The 25,789-nt window shown below is 41.1% G+C and overlaps 1 protein-coding gene across 1 annotated transcript in view; it reads right to left on the reverse strand.

The window, feature by feature from the left end:
- The window catches only part of GNAQ (G protein subunit alpha q), a 261,133-nt gene extending 239,757 nt beyond the window's left edge, over nt 1-21,376 (reverse strand). The window contains exon 1 of the mRNA XM_032477886.1: nt 20,556-21,376. Within this exon, the coding sequence (XP_032333777.1) occupies nt 20,556-20,691 (136 nt within the window). The 5' untranslated portion in view covers nt 20,692-21,376. The remainder of the gene's footprint in view (nt 1-20,555) is intronic.
- Between the last annotated feature and the right edge of the window lie 4,413 nt (nt 21,377-25,789).

The raw sequence follows: 25,789 nt of genomic DNA on the forward strand, positions 1-25,789 counted from the left end.
ACGCACTCTGGTAAATGACCAAATTAATGAAGAAATAAACTTACTCCTAACAGCACTGCTGACAAGTAATAAGCTCATTTCTCCAAGGTGAGACTCAGAGCAACTGACACTAAGGTGTGTCTGAGCAGTGTACACACATACAGGCCTGGAGAAAGAGTGCCCCTCTAAAAGTGACATGCTCAACTCTTTAGTCATCTTTTCAGCAAAAAGTTCTAGAAAAAGGCAATATCCTGGGCTGCCCACTGCCCAGAAATCAAGACCCACCCCCCTGTGAAGAAGGGCTTTCTGCTTGTGGTTGACAGCCACAGAGGCCACAGGCCAGACTCAATTAAGAGACAAGAAGTCAGGGGAACTATATTCTATATCTTGTAATAACCTTCAATGAAAAAGAATATGAAAACGAATATATGTGTGTATATGTATGACTGGGACACTGTGCTGTACACCAGAAACTGACACATTGTAACTGACTGTACTTCAATTAAAAAAAAAAAAAAAAAAAAAACCCCGACCAGCCAAAATGTACAACGTGAGGGGTGCTACCATCTTATACACATACTGCTCCACCCAAAGGCCGGGACATCTGAGAGTTCCACTAAAGCAAGGCAATCAAATCTCCTATGACGGGAGACCAGGCCACAGTCAAAGAAGGAAGGGCAGATGTACCTTTCTTGATTTCTCTATTCCCTTTTATACCAACACAAATTAAATACTGAGGTCAAATGCAGGTAGTATACTTTGGGTTTTACTTACTTTATGCAAGTAAACAACAAAGTAATAACCAAAGACTTGGAATCAACTAGAGATTCATACTAAACGAAGGACCATGGGGATCTGTTCTGAAATCTAATACCTTCCATGCCTGTACTGACAGTGTGGACAAAAACATTTCTTTGTCCTAATGTCATTCTTTATGAAGCTCATTGTGATAGATTCATCTACTTTCCTCTGAGAGTGAACTGAGAAGGATTAGAAAAAAAAGCTGAAATGATCTTGACCTTGGAAAGGTGTTCCCACCAGAATAAGGATAACATTCAACAGGAATAAGTAGTCTCAGCAATTAGGGAAAAAAGAAAAGAAAAGAAAAACCTGTGCAAATATATAATAATTGCAAAACGGCAGAAGACTGCAGATCACAGATGACCATAGGTCATGAACAAGGTCAGCAACATAGGACTTTATTGAAAAATAAACGAGTAAGAGCTGACAGGGTACTGGTAGAGGAAAGTTACAGAAGCCCTCTGCACTCAAAATTGCTGTATTTCTTGCGATGATTTCTTTAGACAAAAGACAAACATTTCTAAAGTCACAGACATCTCAGTTTGGGCAAAGATGCAGAAATATCACCTACTTCGACTTCATAAAAACATACCTCAAGTGTTCTGTTTTCTCCTTTCAAAGAAGAAAACAACTAGGATGTTAAAGGACAAGATACTATTCCTGCCTTATGAGAAATGATAGAAAGAACTCATAATGTTAAGCATAAAGAAGAAAGCAAACCCCAGGAGTGTCATGAGGACAGCTTCAATTATTTGGAAGAGCAGATACGTTCCAGTGGGGACCACAGTCCCAGCGTCTCCAAAGGATGGAACCTGAAAGTAGTTTCAGGATAGGTTTCAGCTCAGTGTATGAACATTTTCTAAACAACATAGATGACCAAAAAAAATTAATTCCTCTTGGGGGGGATGATGTTCCCACCACTGAGTGTAGAGGGGAACAAAATAATAATAAGTCCGGGGATGTTATAGAGGTGACTCAAATACAGGGTGCAAGCTTGGACTTTAAAGCATTTAAGAGATGCTATAATTATAACTCTCTATGAAAGACTTCACATGTCTTAATTATAGTCATCAAGACTCATAAAGCAAACTTTCTGGAAAGAAGGCAAAGTGCTCTAAAAAACAACTTCCTTTCTACCCCTCAAAATGTACAAAAAGAAAAAAGTAGAGAGGAAACCTCATCTTCGCTAATAATAGCAAAGAACTTATCAACCAGAAACAATACAAATTAGATCAAAGAGGGAGGACCTGCTGGGGTCTATGCACAGCTCTTCTGCTGGTAAAATAGTGCAGTGTCGAGGGAAGCAAGTGGCAAAGGTTCTCAAAGACTTCTGATATCCCCAGCTTGGAGGAGTGAGTAACATCTTACTGGAACTCACATCTACTAGCAGTGGAGGGACTAAAGAGACACTACACAGCCAAGTGATCCCAGTCCCCTCACCCACCCAGCAGTGCTCAGGGCTGAAAGCAGGCCTCCTGCACAAAGTGGCCTAAGAAATACACCCAATACAGAGAAATACACCCAACAGATGCTCAGAACAAAAATCCCATAAACAGCGAGGCATCATTTCTCATCAAATGAGAATGATTTCTCATCAAAGTGGCTCATCCAAAAGAAAAAGAAAAATGGAACTGGTTATAAAATACAATAAAATTAAGAAGCAAAGCTCACAGACTAAAGCTACCCACTGTCACAGAGCCCAACCACCACCACCCTACTCTAACAACTGAATGGCTAAAAATAGAATATATACTATCATCTTCCAGTCCTCCAGCTCAAGTGCTAAGAGAAAGACACACAGACCCAAGACAAATAGGGAAGGAAGTCAATGAGATTCCACCCACACTATTTTTGGACAAACAGAGGGGCCAGACAAAATTTGGAGCATTCCTAACAAAAAAAGGAAGATGAGGCACACAACATGCAGAAGGAAAATGAAGAGAACACTTTGGAAGATTTACTCCAGGAAACAGAAGGAAAAAATAGAGTGTAACTGTTTTGTACTATCAAGAAAATTTAAGGAAATGTGGACTGTTTGAAATAGGATATTTAAAAAATAAAATAAGGTAGAAAGAAACCGTCAGAGCTGAAAAAGGAAATAAGGAGAATAAATAATGATATCAAAGAACTTAAAAATGAATTCAAAGCACCAAATACATATAGTGGGCACTTTAGTCAGTCAAAACCTACTTATGGACACTTGACATTTATATGCCAACCACTGCCGAACCAGCATTGCAGATAAGAAATTTGAACAAATCACACAAGAAAAAGAATGAAGAAATGAAGCAATCACAGGGAGGTTGACAGCTTTGGTAGAGAAACAACAGAAATCCAATACTTGAATGATCAATGTGCCTAAAGAAGAAAAAACTCCTGAAGACTTGAGAAAATATTCAATGATAAATTGGGAGAAATCCTTAAAATGAAATAATAAATATATGGATGGAATGGGTTCAGAGTTTTTCAGGATAAAGAATAAAGAATATATAACACTGAGGCACAACCTGGTGAAGTTATTAAACCTCCATGTTAAAGAAAGAAATATTCAAATAGAAAAAGCAAATCACAAAAAAGAAAAAAAGAAAAAAAAATCAGGCTTCCTACAGACTTCTCATCAGAATTAGATGTCAGAGAACAGTAAAGCAACATCCACTATGAGGAAAGCAATATGGATAGAAAAGAGGTGTCACCCAAGAATTCAACACCCAGGCAAGTCATTAATACGTGAATGCCACAAATACACAGTACTGAGAAAATATATCACCCCTAGGACCTTCGTGGAAAATCTACCTGAAGGTATAGTCCAGTCAACTCAGAGGTAAATGAAAATAAATAAAAGCATACAATTAAAGAAACTGAGAGAAGAAATATCTGGTGATAAATATATATTTAAATATAGAATTAACACAAAATATGTAAAATATGTAGTTTTAACTGCAGAATTTATATAAATATGAAAATTTCTGAATGGAAGCTGAATAATAAGTAGGTAATACACAACAAAATACTTAGATGAGTTTTTTAGGCTTAACTAGAAAGGATTTCCTGTGATCATACCAGGGAGTGAATGTGAAATCAAAGGATTAAAAGTTTTTATAAGTGTGAAAATAAATGAACTCTATGTATGAACTTTGCAAAACTATAGAATCATTCTTGAAACATTAAAGATCACATAGGCTGTAAGATCAAATGCCAACTATAAGCCAGCCAAGATACACAGAAACACTTAAGAAGGAGAAGACAAGTGAAAGGAGAAAAGCAAACCATCCAGGGTTATTTAAGAGAGTAGGTATACTGAGTCTGAATAGTCAGGAAGCTGTCATCAAGGAGGGGAGAAGAAGAGACAAAACAGATTAAAATGATGAGCACAGAAATGATCTTGAATACCATGTACATCTCTCATTCCAAATCTCTTTTTCCTAATCAAAGAAAGATAATTTCAGTTTACATGTAGCCTTTCAATGATGGTCAATAAGCTACAAAGACAGACTGGAACCTTTGGAAACACTGTCCTTAGCCATTAACAAGTTTATATTGTTCTTATATCATTTGATACATTCAGTGTTGTCTCAGAGAAGACAGTTAAAGAAAATAAAATATACATATAAAATAAAATGTGTTAATATTACTATTAGCCATTAAGAGTTAAAGAACCGTTCCAAGTCTGGTATCACTAATTTACCAGGTATTAGACAAGAGTTTAAAAAAAAAATCGGAACATGCAAATAAAATGCCAAGGAAAACAGAGAATGGAAGTAATATATATCAGGGGTTGGTAAATTACAGCCAGAGTGCCAGATCCAGCTTGTGGCCAGTTTTCATAAATAAAATTTTATTTGAACGTAGCCACACCCATTCATTAACAAAGTATTTATGGCAGAATTGAATAATTGTGCCAGAGACCTCGTGACCCAAAAAGCTAAAAATATTTACAATCTGATCCTTTACATAAAGTTTCTTGACCCCTGGTAATAGAGCAATAAATTTCTCCACTGTGCATGTGAGGGTCACAATAAATATTATATCATCTCTGAAGCAGATAAACTGAGAAATGTACCTTGAAAAATACTACTAAAAGTTATTTATACAGACTACCAATAGCAAAATAAAAGTAGACTACACACCTTTCAAATTACAAGAGGTGGAAAACACAACCAGAAACCTAATACAAACCAAAGAGCGAAGGAGAGTGGGCACGAGAGTGGTAGGGACGGAGAGGGGAAGAGAACTCCCAGAAATCAATCAGGGTTAGAAGGAAAAATCAGATGCAAGGAAAAAACAACCCTATCTATTATATCAACAAGTAGAATGAACTCACCTGCTTAAGGACAAAGATTCTCAAGGTGAGATTTAGAAAAAAACAAAAAACAAAACTCTGAGAGGAGGAGCAACAGAGATTAGGAATAGCTGAAAATAATGGAGAAATAGACCAAGTAGATGGAAACAAAAGAACCACAGAAACAGTCAATAAAATTGAATTCAAGATATAATAGCATTAACTTACATAAAAAGTTATAAAGATGAAAATTTAATTCTCATGACACTTTCTAGGTACCTCAAAATAGACAAAGCAAAAATTTCTGGAAATCAGAGAAACTGCCATAAACACTACAGTAATGACAGACATTAGCTCAATTCTCAGTACATGGCTGATTCACAATATAAATAAGGAGATACACCACAAATATAAGCAATGAAATTAAATAACACAATACATTTGTTTTGTTATTTAAGTACATGTATATATTTTGTGTATCCAAAGAACAAAAATGGACTACATGTTGGGTGACAATAAAGTCCAAAAAGTAAAAACAATACAGACCACATTCTCCTATAAAAATGATGTTAAGACAGGGAATAACAAAGGTTGAAAAAAATCACAACCACTTGGAAAATTTTAAATGGTCTTAAACAATCCTGGTTCAAAGATAAAAATCAACATCATAATTTTACAAAATCTGTAAAAGAATGATGTGAACACTAGACAGTAACAAGTAGAAAAATTCTAAGCTTTAAACGCTTTTAATTTAAATCAAGAAAATGTTAAATAATCTAACAATTAATTCAAGAAACTTTCAAAAGTACAACCAAGTAAAAGAGAAATTGCAAAAAAGGAATTAATAACGATAAGACAAAAATTAATCAATAATAAAGGTATGAAGAAAATACAATGGGGAAAGAAAGTCTTTTCAATAAACGGTGCTTCGACAACTAGATAGCTACTTGCAAAAGGATGAAAGCAGAACCCTACCTCACACCATACACAAAAATCAACTCAAACTGGATTAAATGTAAAACCCAAAACTACACAACTCTTAGAAATAGACATGGAAGTAAATCTTTGTAGCCTTGGATTTAGCAACTGTTTCATATATGTGACAAAACAACACACAGAAAGCAACAACAACAACAAAAAACAGATAAACTAGACTTCATTACAAGTAAAAGCTTTTTTGTTACATACAGTACAATTTTGCATACCAAACTCGTCATAAAACCTTATTAGTTCTACTTTCTTTTCCCCTTGGAGACATTCATCCTAGGGCACTCCATCCTCCCACAGGTAAGAAGGTCAGTCTTCTAGAAATATCTGTTAATAAAATTGAAGCTAAAAGTGATTTTAAAAAAAGTAAACCTAAAACCTAAACTAAATAATAAACTGAGGCATTTGTTATTTATAATTTGTAAACAGGCAGTTTAGAAAAGAAAATGAAGACTTCATGACAGAAATTAATTCAATACAATGCAAATAAATACAAGACTTTTTTTCTGGCCCATCAGATTACCAAAAATCTAATGATAGTGAAGTGTGCCAAAACAGTTACTAACATAAAGCAGAGGTACAAAAGTCGAACAATACAACCTTTCTGAAAGGCAGGTGACAATGTGTATCAAAATGTTAAATAAGCTTATCAATGGGCTAATGATTCAACTTTGAGGAACTCATCTGAAGGGGCAATCTCGTAAGTATACAAAGATGGATCCCCTACAATATTCACTAAAGCGTTAATTATAAAAAAAGAATTATTGGACTCACTGACTGAGCTAGCCGGGCAAAAATTACTGGACTCAAAAATTACTGGACTCAAACTAAACATGTATCAACAGAGAGGGTCAGCTATAAGTGGTGGTGAGATGAAGTATGTAACAACTAGTTCTGCAGGGGCTGGGGTCAGGAGACAAGCTCTGATTTGTAACATTTGCCAATTTCTGTGGTGTAAATACTCCCATCATGGCTCATCTCAAGCAACAAAATGAAGTCACTGAATGCACAGTTGAGAAGAAATGTATACGGCTGGCTTTTCCAAGCAGGTACAAGTCAGCTGCAGCACACCACTGTATGATTTCTGGTACACTGAAACAACAAAATACACTGGAACATTAAAAAGCCATAAATAAGATGCAAAGCATTTACATTACATGGCAAGATATGCATTACATATGACTGGATGAAAAAAGCCAATTACATACAGAACAGTTTATGCTGTGTAATCTGGGAGAGTGTTAATTTACATGTGTATATAACTTCATTTGCATTTTGGGAAAAAAAAATCATACAATGGTGATGTGTAAACATTACATTCAGTCTAGTTTTGCCCATAACAAGAACAGTAAATCTGGCTTTCATAGAGTATCTAAACCAGATTAAGATTTTTATTTTAAGAAAGAATAGCAAAAGATCAACAGATTTGGCTTCAAAGTAATTAAAAACTTCCATATTAAATAGTACAAAACAAAGAAAAAGAGAAACAACAGACGGGGGTTAAGTTATCTGCAGTAAATATGAAAAAGGCTAATTTCATTTTTATGTTTAGAGCTCATAAATAGGCAAAGGAAACGAAGAGACAACTTACAAAATAAGAAATTCAACCAGAAACAAACATATGGAAAAATGGTTCATTCTTACTGGTGATTCAAAAAAGTGCAAATTTTAAAATTATGTACCATTTTTTGCCTACTACTTTATTGATAATCTCGTAATACTGCTCGTGATGTTGCAAACTGCATACAAAGATTTCAGAATATGTTTAAGGTGTAATCAAGAGCTATAAAATTTTTAATATTCTCTTAGAGGTAACATTTCTATCCATCTAAGCTAACAAAAATGTGTGAGTGAATGTGTGTGCATGTGTCTGTGTTTGTGTGTGTGGGTCTGTGTGTTTTTAAAGAAATGCTATCTCCACCAAGATCTTCATCACAGTATTATTTTGAAAATGAAACCTATGGGAGAAAACTAAATGTAAAAAAAAAAAAGAGTAATCAAGCAAATTAATATATATCCTCTAATAGAATATTATACAGTAATCCCAAATATTAATATGAAGTTTATATAGCCACAGAGAAAATGCTTACAACATAATGTTCAATTGTACAGTATGAGTATACCAATATGAGAAACACAAAAATAAAACAGACTAGAAAGGAACATCCAAACAAAAATCATGCTTCTTCCATTACTTCCGATAAACTTATGAATAAATGTTAAAATCTTTTTTCAAATTTTGTCTAAAAAATTGTTGCATTATTTATAAAATTTCAAAAATCACTGAAAAACAAAACAAAAATACTATTATTAACAAAGAATGGGCTGTCATTATTTCAAAGGCCATCACGAAAATAATATAATGCATTTCTTAACAATGTAAGAAATTCTTAAGTGGAAGAAAATAAATACTTCTTAACTCAAACTTTGACTGTCTATTCAATCCAACAGTTCTTCTCATTAATAAATTTTTAAAAATATTTCAGAAAGCAACCATACCACCAGAAGATATATATCTCAAGTGCTCTTCTTTATTTCATTCCAAAAAGAGAAGAAAAAAAAAAAATATATATATATATAAAAATTCAGGCAATAGCATACTGCTTGAAGATATATAATATAGAGGAAAAATATTTTTAATAGAAAAAGTAAATCATGGTGTGACCCTGTGGTTCAGTACTAGGGACACATAACACGTTTATTAATTCTGGGAAGGATACATTGTCATTTGAGTAGCAATTCACAGAAAGGCCCTAGGGATTTAGAAAAACCCAGACAAGAATCCTTGTTCCCATGATAAGCATGGCCTGGAGTGGAAAGCCCTAAAGAAAATGTGTTTCTCAAAGGGCATATCTGGTGACTTCTGTGAAAATGTATTTGGAGTCAAGATTTCCCTAAAGAAATATTAATGAAGTCTTATGATTTCCTCTATTAAAATGCAATACTTTGCCAAGGATTGTATGGATAGAAAGAATATGAAAACGAATGTAAGTGTGTATATGCATAACTGGGACTTTGTGCTGTATGCCTGAAACTGACACATTGTAACTGACTATACTTCAATTTTTTTTAATGGGAAAAAAAGAATTGAATGGATAGGGAAATACAAATTATTTATCAGAAACTGATCAAATAACATACAAGCATCTTCTCCTACCAGAAGATGAAAAACTTATGGGACTCCTCATTACAAGAGTTGATATATGCCCCTAGTTTTTTAATCATTTCTAATGTGCTCTGGATCACATCTTAAATGGTGACCCAACACATAACAGGACATACTAGGATGTTCAGAGGACATCCCATTCACTAGTCCTTGAACACATCAAGGCCCTTCCATCTCCAGAATCCATGTCTGTTCCAAGCCTGGCTCTCAGAAGGACCAGGATTATGACCATTCATTAGTTCTTTACTCACCAAGGAAGTGACTGATAAAAAAAACAGAGGCTGATTTCAGCACTCATTAGCTCTGCTCTCAAATTATTCAAAACTACTGAAATTACTCAAAAACCACTTGCCTACATTTTGAATCAAGAAATCTTCTTAAAATATGAAAATGAATATATGTATGCATATACATGGCTGGGACATTGTGCTGTACATCAGAAACTGACACATTGTAACTGACTGTACTTCAATTAAAAAAAAAAAAAAGAACTCCTCTAAGTTAATTCTATCAGGGACAAATGAAGCTCATTTTGAACGCTAGTGGTAAACATGCTTTAGGGACCTCGAATGACCCACTCTCTGTACTTGGATGTGATAGCCCAGCACATGAACAGCTCGTAAGAGAACACAACCAATACACAGGCGCCTTTCTCAGCTAAAAATTACAAATTATTTCTGTATTACATGTCTTCACCCGAGCATGAATCCACTTGAAAAGAAAATCTCATGATACAATTTATCTACTAACTGCCTTGGGCAACTGACAGGCACTCCATTGTAGGAGGAACAAGCCACGGACAGTAGATTTCGTGGACGAGAGACATCCTAATAGCCTATCACCAGATTAGCAGAGTTCCCAATACAGTAACAGATGCATTTCTATCACCCTGAACAGCTAACTGGGAGAAGGAAAAAAAAACAAAAAACCAGAAGAAGCCTGGTTGTAAATTTTCTTTTTTTTAATGAATAGTTTTTCTCAGGACACAACTCGATCTGAACTCTGGACTTCAGCCTTAGTATCCAACCACCTCTGGGAGCAAGAGGACCCAGAGAGTGCATGCAATGAAAACAGCTCCCATACAACCCAGACTTTTACACATGCTCATCTCCCAGTCGACGACCTGGGAGAGGAAGGCACAGGAGACGTGCCAATGACGAAGAAACTCGGCGGGGCAGTGGAGCTGACAAGAGGAAGCTGCACTGGCCGGGAGCGTCCTGATCCAAGTCGTCAAGTCAACACACAGCACGGGGTGCCCCGCCTTTGCTCCCCTTTTCTCCCCTCCAGAGCCCAGGGAACACATGGCCATGCCACCCATGAGCAACAACGCTCTCTGCCCTGCTGAGCCCCGCAAGGTTGACCATCACTCTTCCTCGCCTGCAACTGTTCTCCTTTTCCCTTGCATCTGTCCAACTCCGAATCTGAAATCAAGGTAAGTGAGCCTGAAGATGAGAAGGCCGTGGGCCAAGAGGAAAGTAGGGGTCAAAGAATTCCCAACGCCTGTCTGGCACCTCCAGTGGAATTGGGCCCTCGTACCAATGTTTCTCCAGAGCTAGGATTAGAGTCCAGCTGCTCCTTCTTTGGTCATAAAGTTCCTTCTCCAGAATGTAGGCAAGGGACACACAGGAAGTAGCTTTGCTCAAGTTTCTTTGACCATGGCCATGACAACTAAGGGCAGGCAGTTCAGAGGCCACCACAATTGATAGGTCATATAAATATTTCTTAAAACAAAAAAGTATGAAAAGTCCTTACTTCATATTGTGAATGTGTCCACCATTACCTGTTCTTCTGGTTTCAACGAAAGCCCCAAGAAAAAAAATGGGCACAGAAATGGACACAAATGGTCCATCCAAGGGTTAATTCTAAGTCTGTCCTAGAAGGTCCTGGAAAAGGGACTGATGGCTCCAAATACAAAGGAGTCCCCCAGTATGCTCCACCAAGGTGCCTGAGGCACTTCCAGTGCCCAGGCCCCAACGGCCAACCTGCTGTCACCAAAAACGGCAGAAATGGGCTTGGGCAGCAGAGATTCTTTGCAAGCAAATGAAAAGCACAGCTTAAAGCTCAATGAAGAAAAAAAAAAAAGTGGCAGCAGTGACTCAAAGGTGGCTGCCTAGGGGTATCTAAGAAAACACACCCAGGCTGAGCAGGGCAGCACAGGAACACTGTGCCTCTCAGGCTCCACCTCCATGCCTCCTGGGATGCCGCCCTTCCTGCAGGAAGCAAGAGACCCATGCTGATACGACAGGAGGCTTTTGATACCACTCCCTGGGAAGGCAGCACAACTATCAGCAGAGTGCCAGGCGGCAGGAGGGGCAGCTCCGGACAGACTGGCTCCCGCCTCCTCACTCCCAGCCCTCCTCACCGCTCCTGCCCAGAACCACCCGAGCCGCCTGCGGGGGGAAGAGAGGAGAGTGAGGGCGGCCAGGAGCCCACCAGACCTGGCAATGCCTCCTGAGATAGCCCATCACTTCTGGGGAGGGCCACGACGCAGGCTCCCCATCCAGGGGTAAGTGTGGGGGGAAATCGGCTGACGCCAAAGCTGCAGAAGGGACATAGAGAAAGTTCCAAAGTTCAAACGGCCCTTAGATTTCTTCACTGTACAGGTTTCTATAGGGATAGTAAAGGAACAAATGAAAAAGACACCCTTGGGTCTGTTCAGAGAGAGGCAGGGCAGGAGTACCTGACCACCTTGCAGCGACAGGCTTTAGAAAAGATACTCATAACAAAACAGACATGCAGAGCCATAGGAGGGTTTCATTATTTGGTCGGACGAACTTTAACAAAGCCTGGGTACCACTGTTTTTGCATGACTTACCAATATTCAAGAGTCTACCAGCGTTAGAGAGAAAAACAGAATTAAACTCTTAACAAGTATCCTGGCACTCTTTTAAGGGCAAACAAGGAACAAGAATTAAAGTCATCCTGTATTATTAGAACAAGTCACAGGAAGTGGGTCAGCTCTTTAGGACAGGAGGAAAATTGCATTTGCCATCTGCAGAAAGAATCTAAACTATAATGAAGGAGCTCTGAAAAGTGTAAGTCCTAAAATAGCAGTTCACGTGGCAAGAAAATATCATTGCGTCTTTACCTTAAAAAATAAACAAACCAAGAAAACCTATCCAGACTGGGTATAACAAAAGCAGAGACATCTGTTAATGCCGCCCTCCCTAGCTACCTGGACAGAAACACAGGTAGAAAGAGCTGTTTTAAGGCTCTCAAGTAACTGAGGTGAGGACGCTCGGATCATTAAATGCGGAAGACGCGCTATTACCCAACACAGATCTACAGCCCCTACTCCCCTTCTAGCAAGAGCACTGCATCCTATTTTGAAACCCAGTGGCCTGTGATAGATTATCCAGCACTGGCTTGCTAGCTTTCTGCTGGTAATCATGAACCAGTCTCAAGCCCCCACCCTCTGGAAAAGGACAGGGAATTTTACACTTTGTTCGATAACAACGTATTTTGTCTTGCAGACCATGGTGTTGCTAACGAAAGTTAATCATCTCATGAAAGTACATTCATAAATGTCTTTCTCTGAATGCATTAAGGCACCCAACTTCCCCTCTCACCAGCTCACAACCACATGATGTTTGAAAGAAGCACCAACTTGGGAGTTCCCTAAATCTTGAAGAAATGCACATACCAGAGAATCTAAGGAACCCCTCCTAGCATGTGGTTAAGAGAGAGTAAATGGGTGGGGAGGATTCCATGGGAAGGGTCTTGCAGGGGGCCTGCAGCAAAGAGCTGGAAGACAGAATCATGGGTGGATGAGACACTGACCCATTTCTCTCTAGAAACCAGTCAGCTGCGGCCACCAGGAAACACAGGGAAGATGCCATCAGTCACCCTGCTGCCTCTTCACCAAAAGGAAATGTAAAAAACAAATAATAAGGATTAAAAAGCTGCAAAAAGTGTTTAAAATATAAAAAAGAAAAAAAGAAAAATTCTATTTCAATTTTTTACTGAGTGATTATGACCAAAAAAAAACAAAAAGGTCAAATTCTGGAAAGAGGCAATTAATTCATGATTTCAGTTCTCCAAAGGGGGAAAAAAATGAGGCTATCTCTCAGAAATATACATGAATATGTTTCTAAACATGACTATTCACTTCCTGCCACAGAGCCAAAAAGTCTCACTCTAGCTCTTTTTCTTTAATTTGTGGATCAATTATTGTTCCCTTCTGTGAGGTTTCAGAAATATAATGGCATTAATAACATTCCGGTTCCCAACCACACCACAATCCATTACACACTTCCTTGAAACAACTATTTTGTTTTCAAAGCAGTCAAACTGCTCACAATCCAAGAGTAATCTTGTGATAAAGGTGCGTGGAATTTTCAAATATCAAAGAACTTGTGTGTGGAACAGTTTTCCATTCAAACTGCTGGATAAACTGCTATTGGCTTTTAAACCTGAAACAATTATGAGAATGTTCAACTGAATCATTCTCGTGAGACAATGAATGAGAAGCAGCCTTGGAGACAAAGACTTTTTAAAAGACTTCGCCTTTAAAACAGAGTTTCTTTTTACTGTGCCCCAGGTGGCCCACAAAGCGACACAGAGGAGTGGTAAGTGGAGAGCAAATCGATGATACCCATTAGAAGGAAGCGAGAAGTTCAAATCCACACCCTCCAATTGCTCTACTTTCTTTGGGGGAATCCGGCTGCCCACCCTGCCCCCATCCTCCTACACCCACAGGTCCCCAGGTCCCAACAACAGTATGACTGTAAATTGAGAATGACAAGGTGCTACGCTGAGCTACAAAGAAACAAGGGCCACTGTCTCTGCCCTCGGGGAGCTTCCAATCTAGCTGGAAATACAGGGCAAGTGGTCATTAACTGTCTCTCCTACTTAAAGGCAAAAAATGATACGTTTGCTCCAAGGAAATAAAATACATAACTTAGGAGTTCAGATTCTCAAGACCATCTACTTTCCCCGGTTGTGTAATCCCCGGAAAGCTCCGAGAATGGCCTTCATATTATTTTGTCTTTTTCTTTGTATTAAGAGCCAATAGAAAAGCCAAAGCCAGGAAGGATAATACTCAGAAGGACATGTTGGTCCGAGAGTGTTAACTGTAAAACAACAACTGTGAAAAGGGCATGTAGTCTTTCCTGTTGGCAAATAAGAACTAAGGAGGTTGCACTGGCACATTATTTTACACATAGTAGGTGCTTAACATGTCTTCATTTGATCAGCATTCTGTATGCAATTGTTCTTTCTTACAGTAGGTCTGGTAAAACAAAGCTAGAGGAAATGCTTATTTTCTAATAACTGGCAAGTGTTGAATAAATGAATTTGAAATATCTTGATAACTTTATTTTAAAATAATACTAATTTTGTTCTTAAAAATGAAACATGAGGCTTTTAACAATATGTTCTGCACTGATTTCAGAAATTACGTCTAGGTATGAAGGTCAACCCCAGAGCTATTTAGCAAATTCAGTTTTTGGTTCTCAGCATCATGATATGGGTGTTTATTTTGTTTGTAAAGTCCAGATTCACGACCACCTAGGATCTATGAACTCATTTCCAACAGCATGTTTAAGTCCTTTTTTCCTTTGTACCACACGTTAGATGCAAAATCAGATTTTTACATTATTGGTAATGTAACAAATCACAGGTGAGTGTCAAACAACTTCCTATAATTTTATTAGGAACAGCTGTTCACACAAAATAGCGTTTGGGTCTGAGAATAGCTTTCTTTAAAGTTACTCCATTCAGCAGAACAAGAGAAAACATTCACTGTTTACTGTAGTCAGTTATTGCCACAGATTTAATTACCAACAATCACACATTTTACCTTCTATTGCTGTTTCACACTTCCCTAGGATTAATTCTGCAGAGATCTTAACATTGCTTAAAAGCCATTCTAAAAGTTTCCCTTTGAAAAAATGTCACTGCCCTCCCTGTTCAACCAGAAAATGAGACTTTAAATTTGTTGCTACAAATACTTGTATTTCTCTCAACCCCAAACAGAGAGTCTGGAGAAAACAGATTCTCTCCACCTTCTCAGGGAGAAAGCAATCCTAACCTTCTTAAAATGGCTTCTCTCCCTTCCAAGATGCACCCTTTGAGCTATTGTTTCCTCTACAACACCCAAGCCACATTTCCCTTGATATCAACAGAACTAATAACCTCCCCTTAAAGAAAACTCTTATGAATGCTGGAACCAAAAGCATCCTTGGAAAAATCTCGTTCAAGTCAGTGTAAGTTTGCCTAGATCAGGAAGAAAAATGTGTTCCTTTTTTCTGCTAAGTTTAGCATAGCACGCTGCCTCACAACTGCAAAAGCTGTTTCAGGTCCTTAAAAATTCATCTGTAATAAAAATCATAGCCGTATTTAATAGGCATCTCTGAAAATTGAACATAAGCCATCTCTTATAAAGTGCAGCTGGGTGGTTTGATTTTTTTTTAATGAAAAAGAGGCTATAAAATTTATTTTTAATGAACAAAATGGCTACTAAATTATTCTTTTGGTTCTCCTTTCTAAGCCTATCTAAAAATATCTGAATAGACACATACCGGATCATTTCACTGTTCAGCAGGGTTTTAATTTGTGCCCAAAGTTCCCATATGAAGAAATAATTTGTAACTACAGGATTGACAGCTATATATATGGCAGATCTAGGCAATGAATCTATGTGGTTCAATGCACAAATCTTACTCTGAAGGCTCTGTTATATAGTCAGAGCTACAGTTCTGATTTTTATGAGGGATGTTCCCACTTCACTCTTCAGATACAAACTATAAGTACTTTGTTTCCAAAAGAAAAAGAAAAAAAAAAAAAAGAGGAAATGCATCCAAACAAACCCTGACATTCAGAAACATATTCAACACTTGGAAGCTAAAACAGTAGCAAAAAAAAAAAAGTTGGTCTTAAAGCAGCCTCATAAACACCATATCATGGTATTTCCAGGGAGCTTCTGTTATTAGGAGTGCTTAGAAGGAAGCTTTCATTCTGCGGTTCTGAGTAGCCATCCTAGACAGCCACTAACCTCTAGGTTAATTCAGGCCCGTCCTTCCCCTACTGACGTCCACAGAAGGGTGGTGGGGTAGGTGCTTTTACCCAGACCTGCATGAATGAACACTCCATACAGTCTAAACGTGTCTGAGCGTCCCCAGCCTTCCAGGTGACTTCTTTCTAATTTTTCAGTTTTCAGTACAAATGTGTATCGCTCAAATTTAAAATGTTCTTTCTGCAATTCCTAAAATTTAATCATTGTGGTTCTCCTCATGGAATTATATATATGTAAATCACAAAATCTGTTCAGTCACCACCTGTACTCTAGAGAATTTAAAAATTCACTCTGATGAGTGTATCACAAAGAAAAGTACGTGGCAAAAAGATGACAGGGTTAAACCTGCTTCTACATGAACAAAAGTAATCAAGACATGGTGTGGTTTCATTTGTTTTCCTTTAAACTTTCATATTTGAAGCATGACTGTTATCATTCTCAAATGCACCCAGCAGAGAACTGTAAGACACTGGTTCAAGATGTGATGTAACATCTTACATTAACATTTCCTACCCTGGAATGCATTTGTATTCAATTGGCTCAAAGAGTTACACACAATTTAAAAAAAAAAAAAAGATCATGATTTTCTCTGCCACAAAATGAAAACATTACATATTCCCACGTCTCTATAATGTATTCATTACTTTATGGTCCCAATTTCTATCTGGAGGGTCTTAAATAAGCTTACTCTTTCAACAAATACTTATTGGGAGCTGTCTATGAGTTAGAGATTGTGCTACAAGCTGGGATTTAATAGTGAGCAATATGCAAACAGTCCTATCTGCCAAAGCTTCCAGCCTGGAATAGGAAGAAAAATCTCCAATCACATATGTAATTCAGTTAGAAGATCAAGAATATATATTCTTTTATCTAAGACTGGCCTAAACTTTGTCTCTTTTCAATAGGTGGAATCCAATCAACAACAACAACAACAATTTGCTAAATCTTCCTGTCTGATTATTAAGATCTGAAGAGTAAAGATATCAAAAACATGTAAAATAGGAACAGGCTAATGAGGGAAAAAATGTATCTTCAAGGAAATGAAAAAATGTCACCATGAATATCCTTGACCAGAAGCAGGCATTCAGTGCCATTTGTTTTACAGACTTAAAGAAATACTATATTAAATAGTGTGACCTACGTGCCATCAAAAGAAATACTCAGTTAATACATGAATATTAATTAAAGAAAATGTTATATTTAGGAAATAGATAAAAATTTCAATTTAAATATTCTCTTGCATATCTATGTAGAATACAAACAGTTTTCTTGAAGTGTCTAAGAAAATAAACACTAATATAAGCGAATTCAGAGAATGAATTAAAAAAAAAAACAGAATTCAGAATTCAGTATGATACTTTATCATAGAAGGTTTCCAGGTTCATTTTTTTTAAAAGAGTGAAAACACTTAAGTAGTAGAATTTGGAACATAATTGGCTTAATTGCTGGATATGTATGAAGACAGCCCAAACTTGAATGCCACACTTTCATCTAGGCAGGTAACCACTATTTTCCCGTTCTAATTTCTCCATATTATTAGTATATAAAATTATTTAATCATGTGAACAAATGCAAGGGGCTCCTGTCAAATAAATCCATTTCCATTAAAATGGCGTCATGCTTTGAACTAAAATTTACTTTGAAAATAACTGCATACTGAATTTTATTGAAATATAAGGGTGATTCCTCAATTTACATAAAGCAGTTAAAAATAATGGCAAACCTTTTGCTAGGTGTCATGTAAATGAATGAAAATTCCGGTGCACTCATCGAAGCAGCACATCAGGAGTTCCTCAAAAGGAACCCCTCCCCAACACCTTCTCTGTTCAAATGCAACACCACTTTTCTCCTGGACTCAAAGAACCAGGAAAGCCCATACACACACACACACACACACACACACACACACACACACACACACACACACACACACACACACACAAATCTACACTGAGCATACAGCACTGACTATGTATGAGTGACGTACTGCTCTAGTTATGTTCCAGAAGCAACACACCTAGAACATGAAGCTGAACAAGTCTTACATGATGTCTAGGGATCGTGAGCCTAACAGGAAGTTGTATAATTTTTAAATGTTACTAATAAATGTAGGTGCTAAACTGATGTCATATTTTTCTACCATTTCTAATAGGCCATATTTGGGGTTTGGGGTGAGGCTGTATTCAACCTACTCAAAAATCTAATAAGAGGGGAGGAAAAGTTCTCCACATTACCACTTTATCAGTAAAACTGTTTTACTCTAATTTTTTCCTCTTCAAATTATCTCCAAGTTCATTTTTAAAGCATAATATGTTATTTAAATATACAGTATGTAATTAAGCGTCCATCTCTGGGTATTCCCCCCAAAGTCCTCCTCTCAGATGTTCAAACCTTAGGCCCTCAGACAATCAATCCCCTTCCCCAGCTCTAACTCAGAGCTGCTAGGAACCCAAGGCGGCAACATTTCAAGCAATGGGGTTGGCCTGAGAGACCTCAAACGCCCTATTCACAGCTAAACAGAAACAAAGGCTGTAAACAGGGCAAAAGAAAAATCGTTAAGTCTCTCTAAAACACATGCTTTTCCCCTTAATCATGCATTTAAACACTCTATCCGTTTCTCTTGCCCCTTCTGTTTTCTTCTTAATCTTGAGAATTCAGAAAACATTCAACTACACCTTTTCAGCCATTAGAAGTAGCCCAAAATAAGAATTAAAATGAAAACTAAAACGATCTTTCTTTTCCAATCGCAGTTTTCCCCTCCCCTGGCTTCATTCCCTAAAGCCCACCCCTTCTATCCAGGGTTTGCCTTCTGTTCTTTATAAACATGTGCACATTTATCTAATCTGATTTCAAAATCAAGACATTAAGCATGGCATGTGAATTAACCATTTGTAACTATTTGTGATGATTATATTTTGTTCCTTCTTGTAAATGATCCAGTACATAAGCAGTTCCGTCCCAAAGGCAATTGGTTCCTTGAACCGGGAGATGGAATGCTCAAGATAAGAAAGAAAATGCAGGCTTCTCGAATGAGAATTGACAATACAATATTCTTTTCTTCCAGAAAGGTCTGAGAAACATATTTATTATACACGCAAATATCCAGAACACAAGTGCAGACATTTTTCAGGCCTGTTATTGCAAAGCTGTTTGTTCTTTCTACCACAATAGCTCAGAGTTCTGTCGCTCTGGCTTGTCTGTGAACCCTGATCGTTGATTCTGAGCATTCTCTCAGAGATAATCATCAATAAAATTCCTGGATGAGAAATAGCATTTTCTTGCTCACCTAATGTTAAAGCAGGTGTTGGGTTATTTTTTAGAGATTAAAGGGAAATTTTTGCTGTCCACTTCCCATTTTTTCTTCTAGACCCGATTCCAGAGATATTAAAATTAGCTGTCCGTTTTAAACAAAAGGTTTCTATTTGTTTCCATGAGAGTAACTGAGAGGCTGTACTGGTTTTCAGTAGTAACTATTGAGAATTCAGGCCTACATCTGGATTGCCTCATTAAACAAAAGATACCCGTCGCTGTCAACAACCACACAGCACAACCCTCCCGTATCCCCTCATCTTTATCTGAGAGGAATGGTGGGGACGCGAAGCACGCCTGTCTGCATCAAGAAACTCTTCTGGGTCCCTCCTTTTGGTGGTCTGGTGGCTAGAGAACAGCACTTATGTGACACATTTGGGCTTGCCTCCCCGCCCCGCGAATACATAAGCCTCTTTTCTTCGGAGAGCCTACCACTCGGCTCCCTGATCATCACTCCTCGGAGAATCCAGTCGCGAGTCTGCCCACCGTTCCATCATTCCCTCCCGACCCCAGAAAGCACTGATAATGGATGCACACAAGCCACCCCACAGCACGCTATCTCCAACGTGCCCTGGCTCCGCTCGCCACCCTCGGGCCACACACACACACCGCTCCCCACTCCACCACCCTACGGGGCGCCGCGGCCCCGACACTGGAAGTTCAAGCCCCCTGCCCACCTTCCCACCCCCACGCCTCTTCCCGAAACGATCTGCCATTTAGCAAATGCACAGCAGATAAACGCGCACCCCAAGTGCACAGCCCTCAGGGATACCAAAAAGCACACGCCGAGGCCATGGGCAGGGCAGCCCCGACCCTTCTGCGCGCGGGCGCGCGTGTATGTACGGGCCCGCGCACCCGCGGGGGTGCGGGTAGTGACCGGGGGCGCGCCGGGGGAGGGCACGGGCGAGCCGCGGGCTCCCGGGGGCCAAGGCCGCCGTCCCAGGGGGCCGGGGGCGGCGGGTGGGGGACGCAAAGGCCGGGCAGGAGGGCCCGCGGGGGCCGGGCCGGGCTAAACTCACCGAGCAGCAGCAGCTTGAGCTCCCGGCGGGCGTCCCGCTTGTCCCTGCGGAGCTGCCGCTCAATCTCGTCGTTGATCCGCCGGGCTTCCTTGGCCTCCTCGCTCAGGCAGCACGCCATGATGGACTCCAGAGTCATTCTTCCAAAGTGCCTCCGCTGCAGCCCCACCGGCACCCCCTGCTCACACGCGCGCACACACACCCTCCCGCCCTCGCTCCCCCGAGGCAGCGGTGGCCGCCGAGCCCCCGCCGCCCGGGCGCGCGTCCGGGGCGAGCTCGGGAAACGGCCGCGGGGGCCGCGGCCAGGGCCGGGGCCACCAGGTGGGCCGGGGGTGCGGCGGCAGCGGGCGGCTCCGGCCGCCGGCAGGAGCGAGGCGGGCGCGGGAGGCGGCCGCGGGCGCTGGCTCGGGGGGCGCGCTGGGGAAGGCCGCCGCGCCCGGCCTCGCTCAGACGCCCGCGCCTCCTTCCCCGAGAACTGGCGGCCCGCCTCGCCCCCCGCGCCGCCGCCGCCGCCGCCGCCGAGGCTCCCCTAAGCCGTGCGCCCGGCGGCGAGAGCACATCCACCGGGGCGTCCCCTCAGCAAGCGGCCGCGGACGGCTCCCGGCGCCCGACACGCCCGCTCCTTGTCGCCGCCTGACACGGCTCCCGGGAGCCCTCGGCCCTGCCCGCGCCCACCGCCCGGCTCGCGCGCAAACCCGGCTCGCCGGCCCGCCCGCCCGGCCGCCGCGCGCTCCTCCGCCTCCGCCTCCGCCAGACGCCCACCCCGGCCCCGATTGCCAGGCGCGGAGCGGCTGCTCAGTGCTCGCCCTCCCCCTCGCCACACACACACATTTTCTTCTTTCTCTGAACTGGAGCACAGATCCGGGAGGGAGGTGGCGGCGGCGGCGGCGGTGGCGGCGGCGGCAGGAGGAGGAGGCGGAGAAGGAGGAGGAGGCGGAGGAGGAGGAGGAGGGAGGGGATGGGCGCGGGAGGAGGGGAGCTGGAGGCGGTGCCGCCCGGCCCCTCCTGGAAGGCTTTCCTGGGCTCGCAGCCGCCGCGGCGTGCCTCCCAGTGCGGCTCTCGCCTCGCTCGCGCCGCTCTCTGGCCGGGCCGGCCCCTTCGGGCTCTGCGGGTTCCTCCTGCTCCCGCGCCCTCGGCGGGGCCTGCGGGCTCAGCGGTCACGGCCGCCCCCGGTAGGGGGCGGGGCCGGGTGGCCGAGGCGCAGCCGGGGCCGCCGTCAACCTGCCGCTGCCGGCCGGCCGCCCGGGCGTGGTAAAGCGGGAATATGGCGGCCTCCGCCCGCCGGCCCCTCCGGGAAGGCGCGGGACTCGGCCCCGCGAACCCCCTGCCCCGGCCGGCGGTGCGAACACCGGGCCCGGCTCCCTCGAGATGGCCCCCAGTCCCCCGGGCAGCGCCGATCAGCTCCGAGGGCGGCTCTAAGGCCAGTTCAGTGTTCTTTCCCGTTCCTCTTTCTAAAACGCCATTCGGTTAGAAAGTATCTCGCGTCACCTCTGACCCCAGTTCAGTCGTGGAAAACAAGATACACTCAAACGTGGAGTGCTATTGCAGAAGCGAAGGGATTCTCACTGGCTCGCAGAGCGGACAGGGGAAATTAATAGGTGAAACGTCCACGAAGTTCCTGGAGATAGAAATCTAAATCCTGAGCAGAAAAATGAAGCTGCCCGGTTTCCAAGAGCCTCCTGACAGCTTCCAACTTTTCGTGCCATTGAAGTTGTTTTTGTTTTGTTTTGTTTTACAAGCTTCCTCTTGTTTTTTCAAAGGGCACACGATGTTTAACAGCCAAGTAATCGAATTCATCATTCTAGACCGAGATGGACTTATGGGAGAATGCAAAACAACGTGGAAGAAAAGAAAAAGAAAAAAGAAAACCGAAAAATGGGAAAACCAGGATCGCTCCCTAAAAATTCCATTCTACGATTTTGTTTTTCCACCTTTGAGGCAGTTTACTTTTAAATGTTTGCTTATTTTATTGTAAAATATGACTGATCAATGGCCAAAAGAACTCTGCTGGGTCAGGTTTTATTTGCTCTAATAGCTACAGGAGGTGACACTCATACTGCTTTCTGCCTTAATGGAGACTGAGGTCTTGAGAATAAATTGTATCTTAAGAAGGGAGTCAGTTTCTCGCGTTTTGTGAAACTCTGAGATGTCTCTGGTGCAACCTGCTGATCCAGAATGTAAAGTAAGGGCATGACTCTACTATTGCTACAGGTCAAGAGTGCAGGTAGGATTCTTGGATGATGGATGTGTGACTGCCTTCTTTCATTTGCCATTACCTCCCCGCTTCACACACACACACACACACAGGCCAGGACTTAGATCAAATAAGTCATCCAGACATAAGATCTGTATTTCAGGCTTCCCTTTTAAAAGGATACTTGGCCTAGAAAATGCAGTTATCCCTTGGATAAATCTTAGGATGCAGAACCTGCAGATAAGGAGGCCTGACTGTAATTAAGTTTCACCTTGGCCTGGAGAGGAGAAAGGACAAACTTCACTCCATTTATGTGAACGCTGTGAAATTAAAACTTAAAATTAAGTGACTAATGAAATCAAAGACTGAAATTCAATATGCCAAAATTTTAAATGGCTTCAAGGGAAAAACTTAATCATAAGTCTGCATCCTCTAATATATGTCTATACATGAGTTTTAGAGAGATACAAAACGTCAGAAAATCAAATGACAGTCCGAAAGCTTCAAGTGTCTGGTTTCCTAGCCAAGGATCCTCATGAGATTTTTGAAAATATCTCCCAGCCTGCGCTATCAGGCTATCAGGTAATCCATTTTGACTGAATTGACCTATTTTTTGATGAAAGGAATGAAACTGTTTTAATACATAGTAGAACAATAAGAGTCTGTTTTGTCACCCCAGTATGCCTAACATCAGGGACACTCCTTGTCACCTAGTAGGTATTTGAATGGATTAGACAAATCAGTAAGAGGATATTCCTTCAAGTACTGGGAAGAAGGCAGCAAGTAAAGAAAAGCAACACTCTACAGTGATAAAGTTGTATATGAGTGTCAATAAGGAAACAGGAAAATTCCAAGTCTGAGCCCAGATCTACTCAGAAACCTTTGCACATGTATCTGGAAAGCATTCACCAAGCAAATATTCATACAACCTAAGTCAAGCAAACAGAAGCCATGTATAAACTACTGAAGTTGTTGACCATATTCTAGAAGCAAATAGGCTAAAATATCCAACTAAAGGGGGATGATATTATGAAGTCCCAGTTCATTAAATCAACAAACATGTAGTCATTGCCCACCTTATGTAAGTAACTTGGATGAAAGTGCAGGAAGAAAGAGGCTAAGATAAATAAATATGGTCCTTGCCCTCAATAAGTTTAAAGTCTTAGGGCATTATGAGGCTCTGAACAGCTACAATAAAAGAAAATGAAATCTCATTCTATTAAAGTTGGGATACAAATAACAATATACAGTTATTTTTTTAAAGGAAGGAATAATTTATTCTGTTCAGGCAAACGACAGGAAAGGGGGACATTTGGAATAAATAGGTTTGCAATAAATATGTATCTACACCAATTAAGAGTAAACCAAGAATTTCAAATCACCCCTGAACAGACAGCAAGGTGATAAACCAATTTGAGAATTCAAGGGCAATTACTAGATAACTGAAACGCAAACCACAAATCCCTAGGAGGAGTGAACACCAGAGGAGAATGAGAAGACTGTCACCTCTTCCTTGGTATCCTACTGCCACTATATGTCACTCTGTCCTTTGGATACTGGCGAAGAAAAACAGTCAATGGCATAGTTCAGTCTCCAGGAGTGATCCTAGAGTCAAAAGAGTGAAAAGGCCACAACCACACTCTTGTAAAAGATGCTCCCAGGGAAGGAAATTTTGCATTCCCCCTGTTCCCAGAGTCACTTAGCACGGCTGCTTCACAGCACGCACTGTACCACTAACACCGCTGTAACTGTCTGTTTCTCCCCTCTCGTCTCTCCCCCTGTCTTTCTTTCATGAGTCTAGGAGCTGCTTGAGAGCAGGGACCTTGTCTTTCATAACTGTTTTCAGTGCACCCAAAAGAGTGCCTAGCCTAGGCTGGATACTCGGCAAGGGATGGATAAACACAAGAGTCCCAGAACCTACATCAGTAACAAACACTCGCAGACTGCCTGTCCCAGGCAGTGCACTGTGTCAGATGACTGAAGCATACAGAGCCCTTAAAGGCTTAATAATCTATTTGTGAAGCAACGATGTGAAATGAGAAGCACTGGCTGCTAACCTACAGCATAGAGAATGGATTGCTAGAGGAGTTCAGAAGAAGGAGCCAATAGTTATCCAAGCCACTATTCAAAGCAACTCGAAGGAGTATGGGTAGGCACACGATGGTCACCTGAAAGGGCAATTAGAAGTTGCCTAAAGCATTGCAGATCCTACAAGAGATGAGAAAGAGCTGCTCTGTGCATCGCTGTCTGGCCAAGGAATAAAGTGGCCTTGCTGGTGGGGGGAAGACAGGCAAGCAAGCTTTGGGAGACTCAGAGAGCTGCAAGTGGCGCCACCTAGAGGACAGTTTTCATAACACCAGAAAGATGATTTTTCGGTGAAAGGGAAGTGTTTCAGGGTCACCGTGCTGAAGATGAAAAACCTTCTTCTGAAGGAGAAAATATGCACACTGCAAACGCACCAAACATATTCTAGGTGAAGTAGAGTACCTCAGTGACATCTTTCCATAACCACTCTTAGAAATGCATCCAAGTGATCCTTTGGCTCTAGTCAAATGTACCTGTTTTGCGTTTGTCCAAGGTTAGCGTTATCACAGGCAGCATTGCACCTCACAGTGTGAAGACTATCAAAGCCCCACTACATTGGAATGCCCTACAAGGCTGGCCACATGAGTACCATTTTTAAGCTGAATAGACCAATGTTTCAGCCAGAAAAGCCATTTACTAATGTTTGATGAATGAATGAATGAACAAGTAAATGAATAAATGTATGCTAAAATCAAATAGTGAGGTATCAGATCACCCAGAATCATGATCAAAAACCTTTTGCCACTCAAAGGGTCAATAATGACTTAGCTAGTATAGGAGTTTCCTTCCTGACCTGGAGTTACTCCAAGTTGGAGCCATCTGTCCCGCAAGACCCTCTGGCTTTGCTGGACTGCCACCTAAGACCAAGGCTGCAAACTCGTGGTCTCTAAATTGCAGAAGGGTTATTACAGTACTATTACAAAAACTGAATTAGCTGCCAGAACTTACACATCAAATG

This window comes from Camelus ferus, chromosome 4 (genome assembly GCF_009834535.1).
Source record: "Camelus ferus isolate YT-003-E chromosome 4, BCGSAC_Cfer_1.0, whole genome shotgun sequence".
NCBI classification, from domain to species: Eukaryota; Metazoa; Chordata; class Mammalia; order Artiodactyla; family Camelidae; genus Camelus; species Camelus ferus.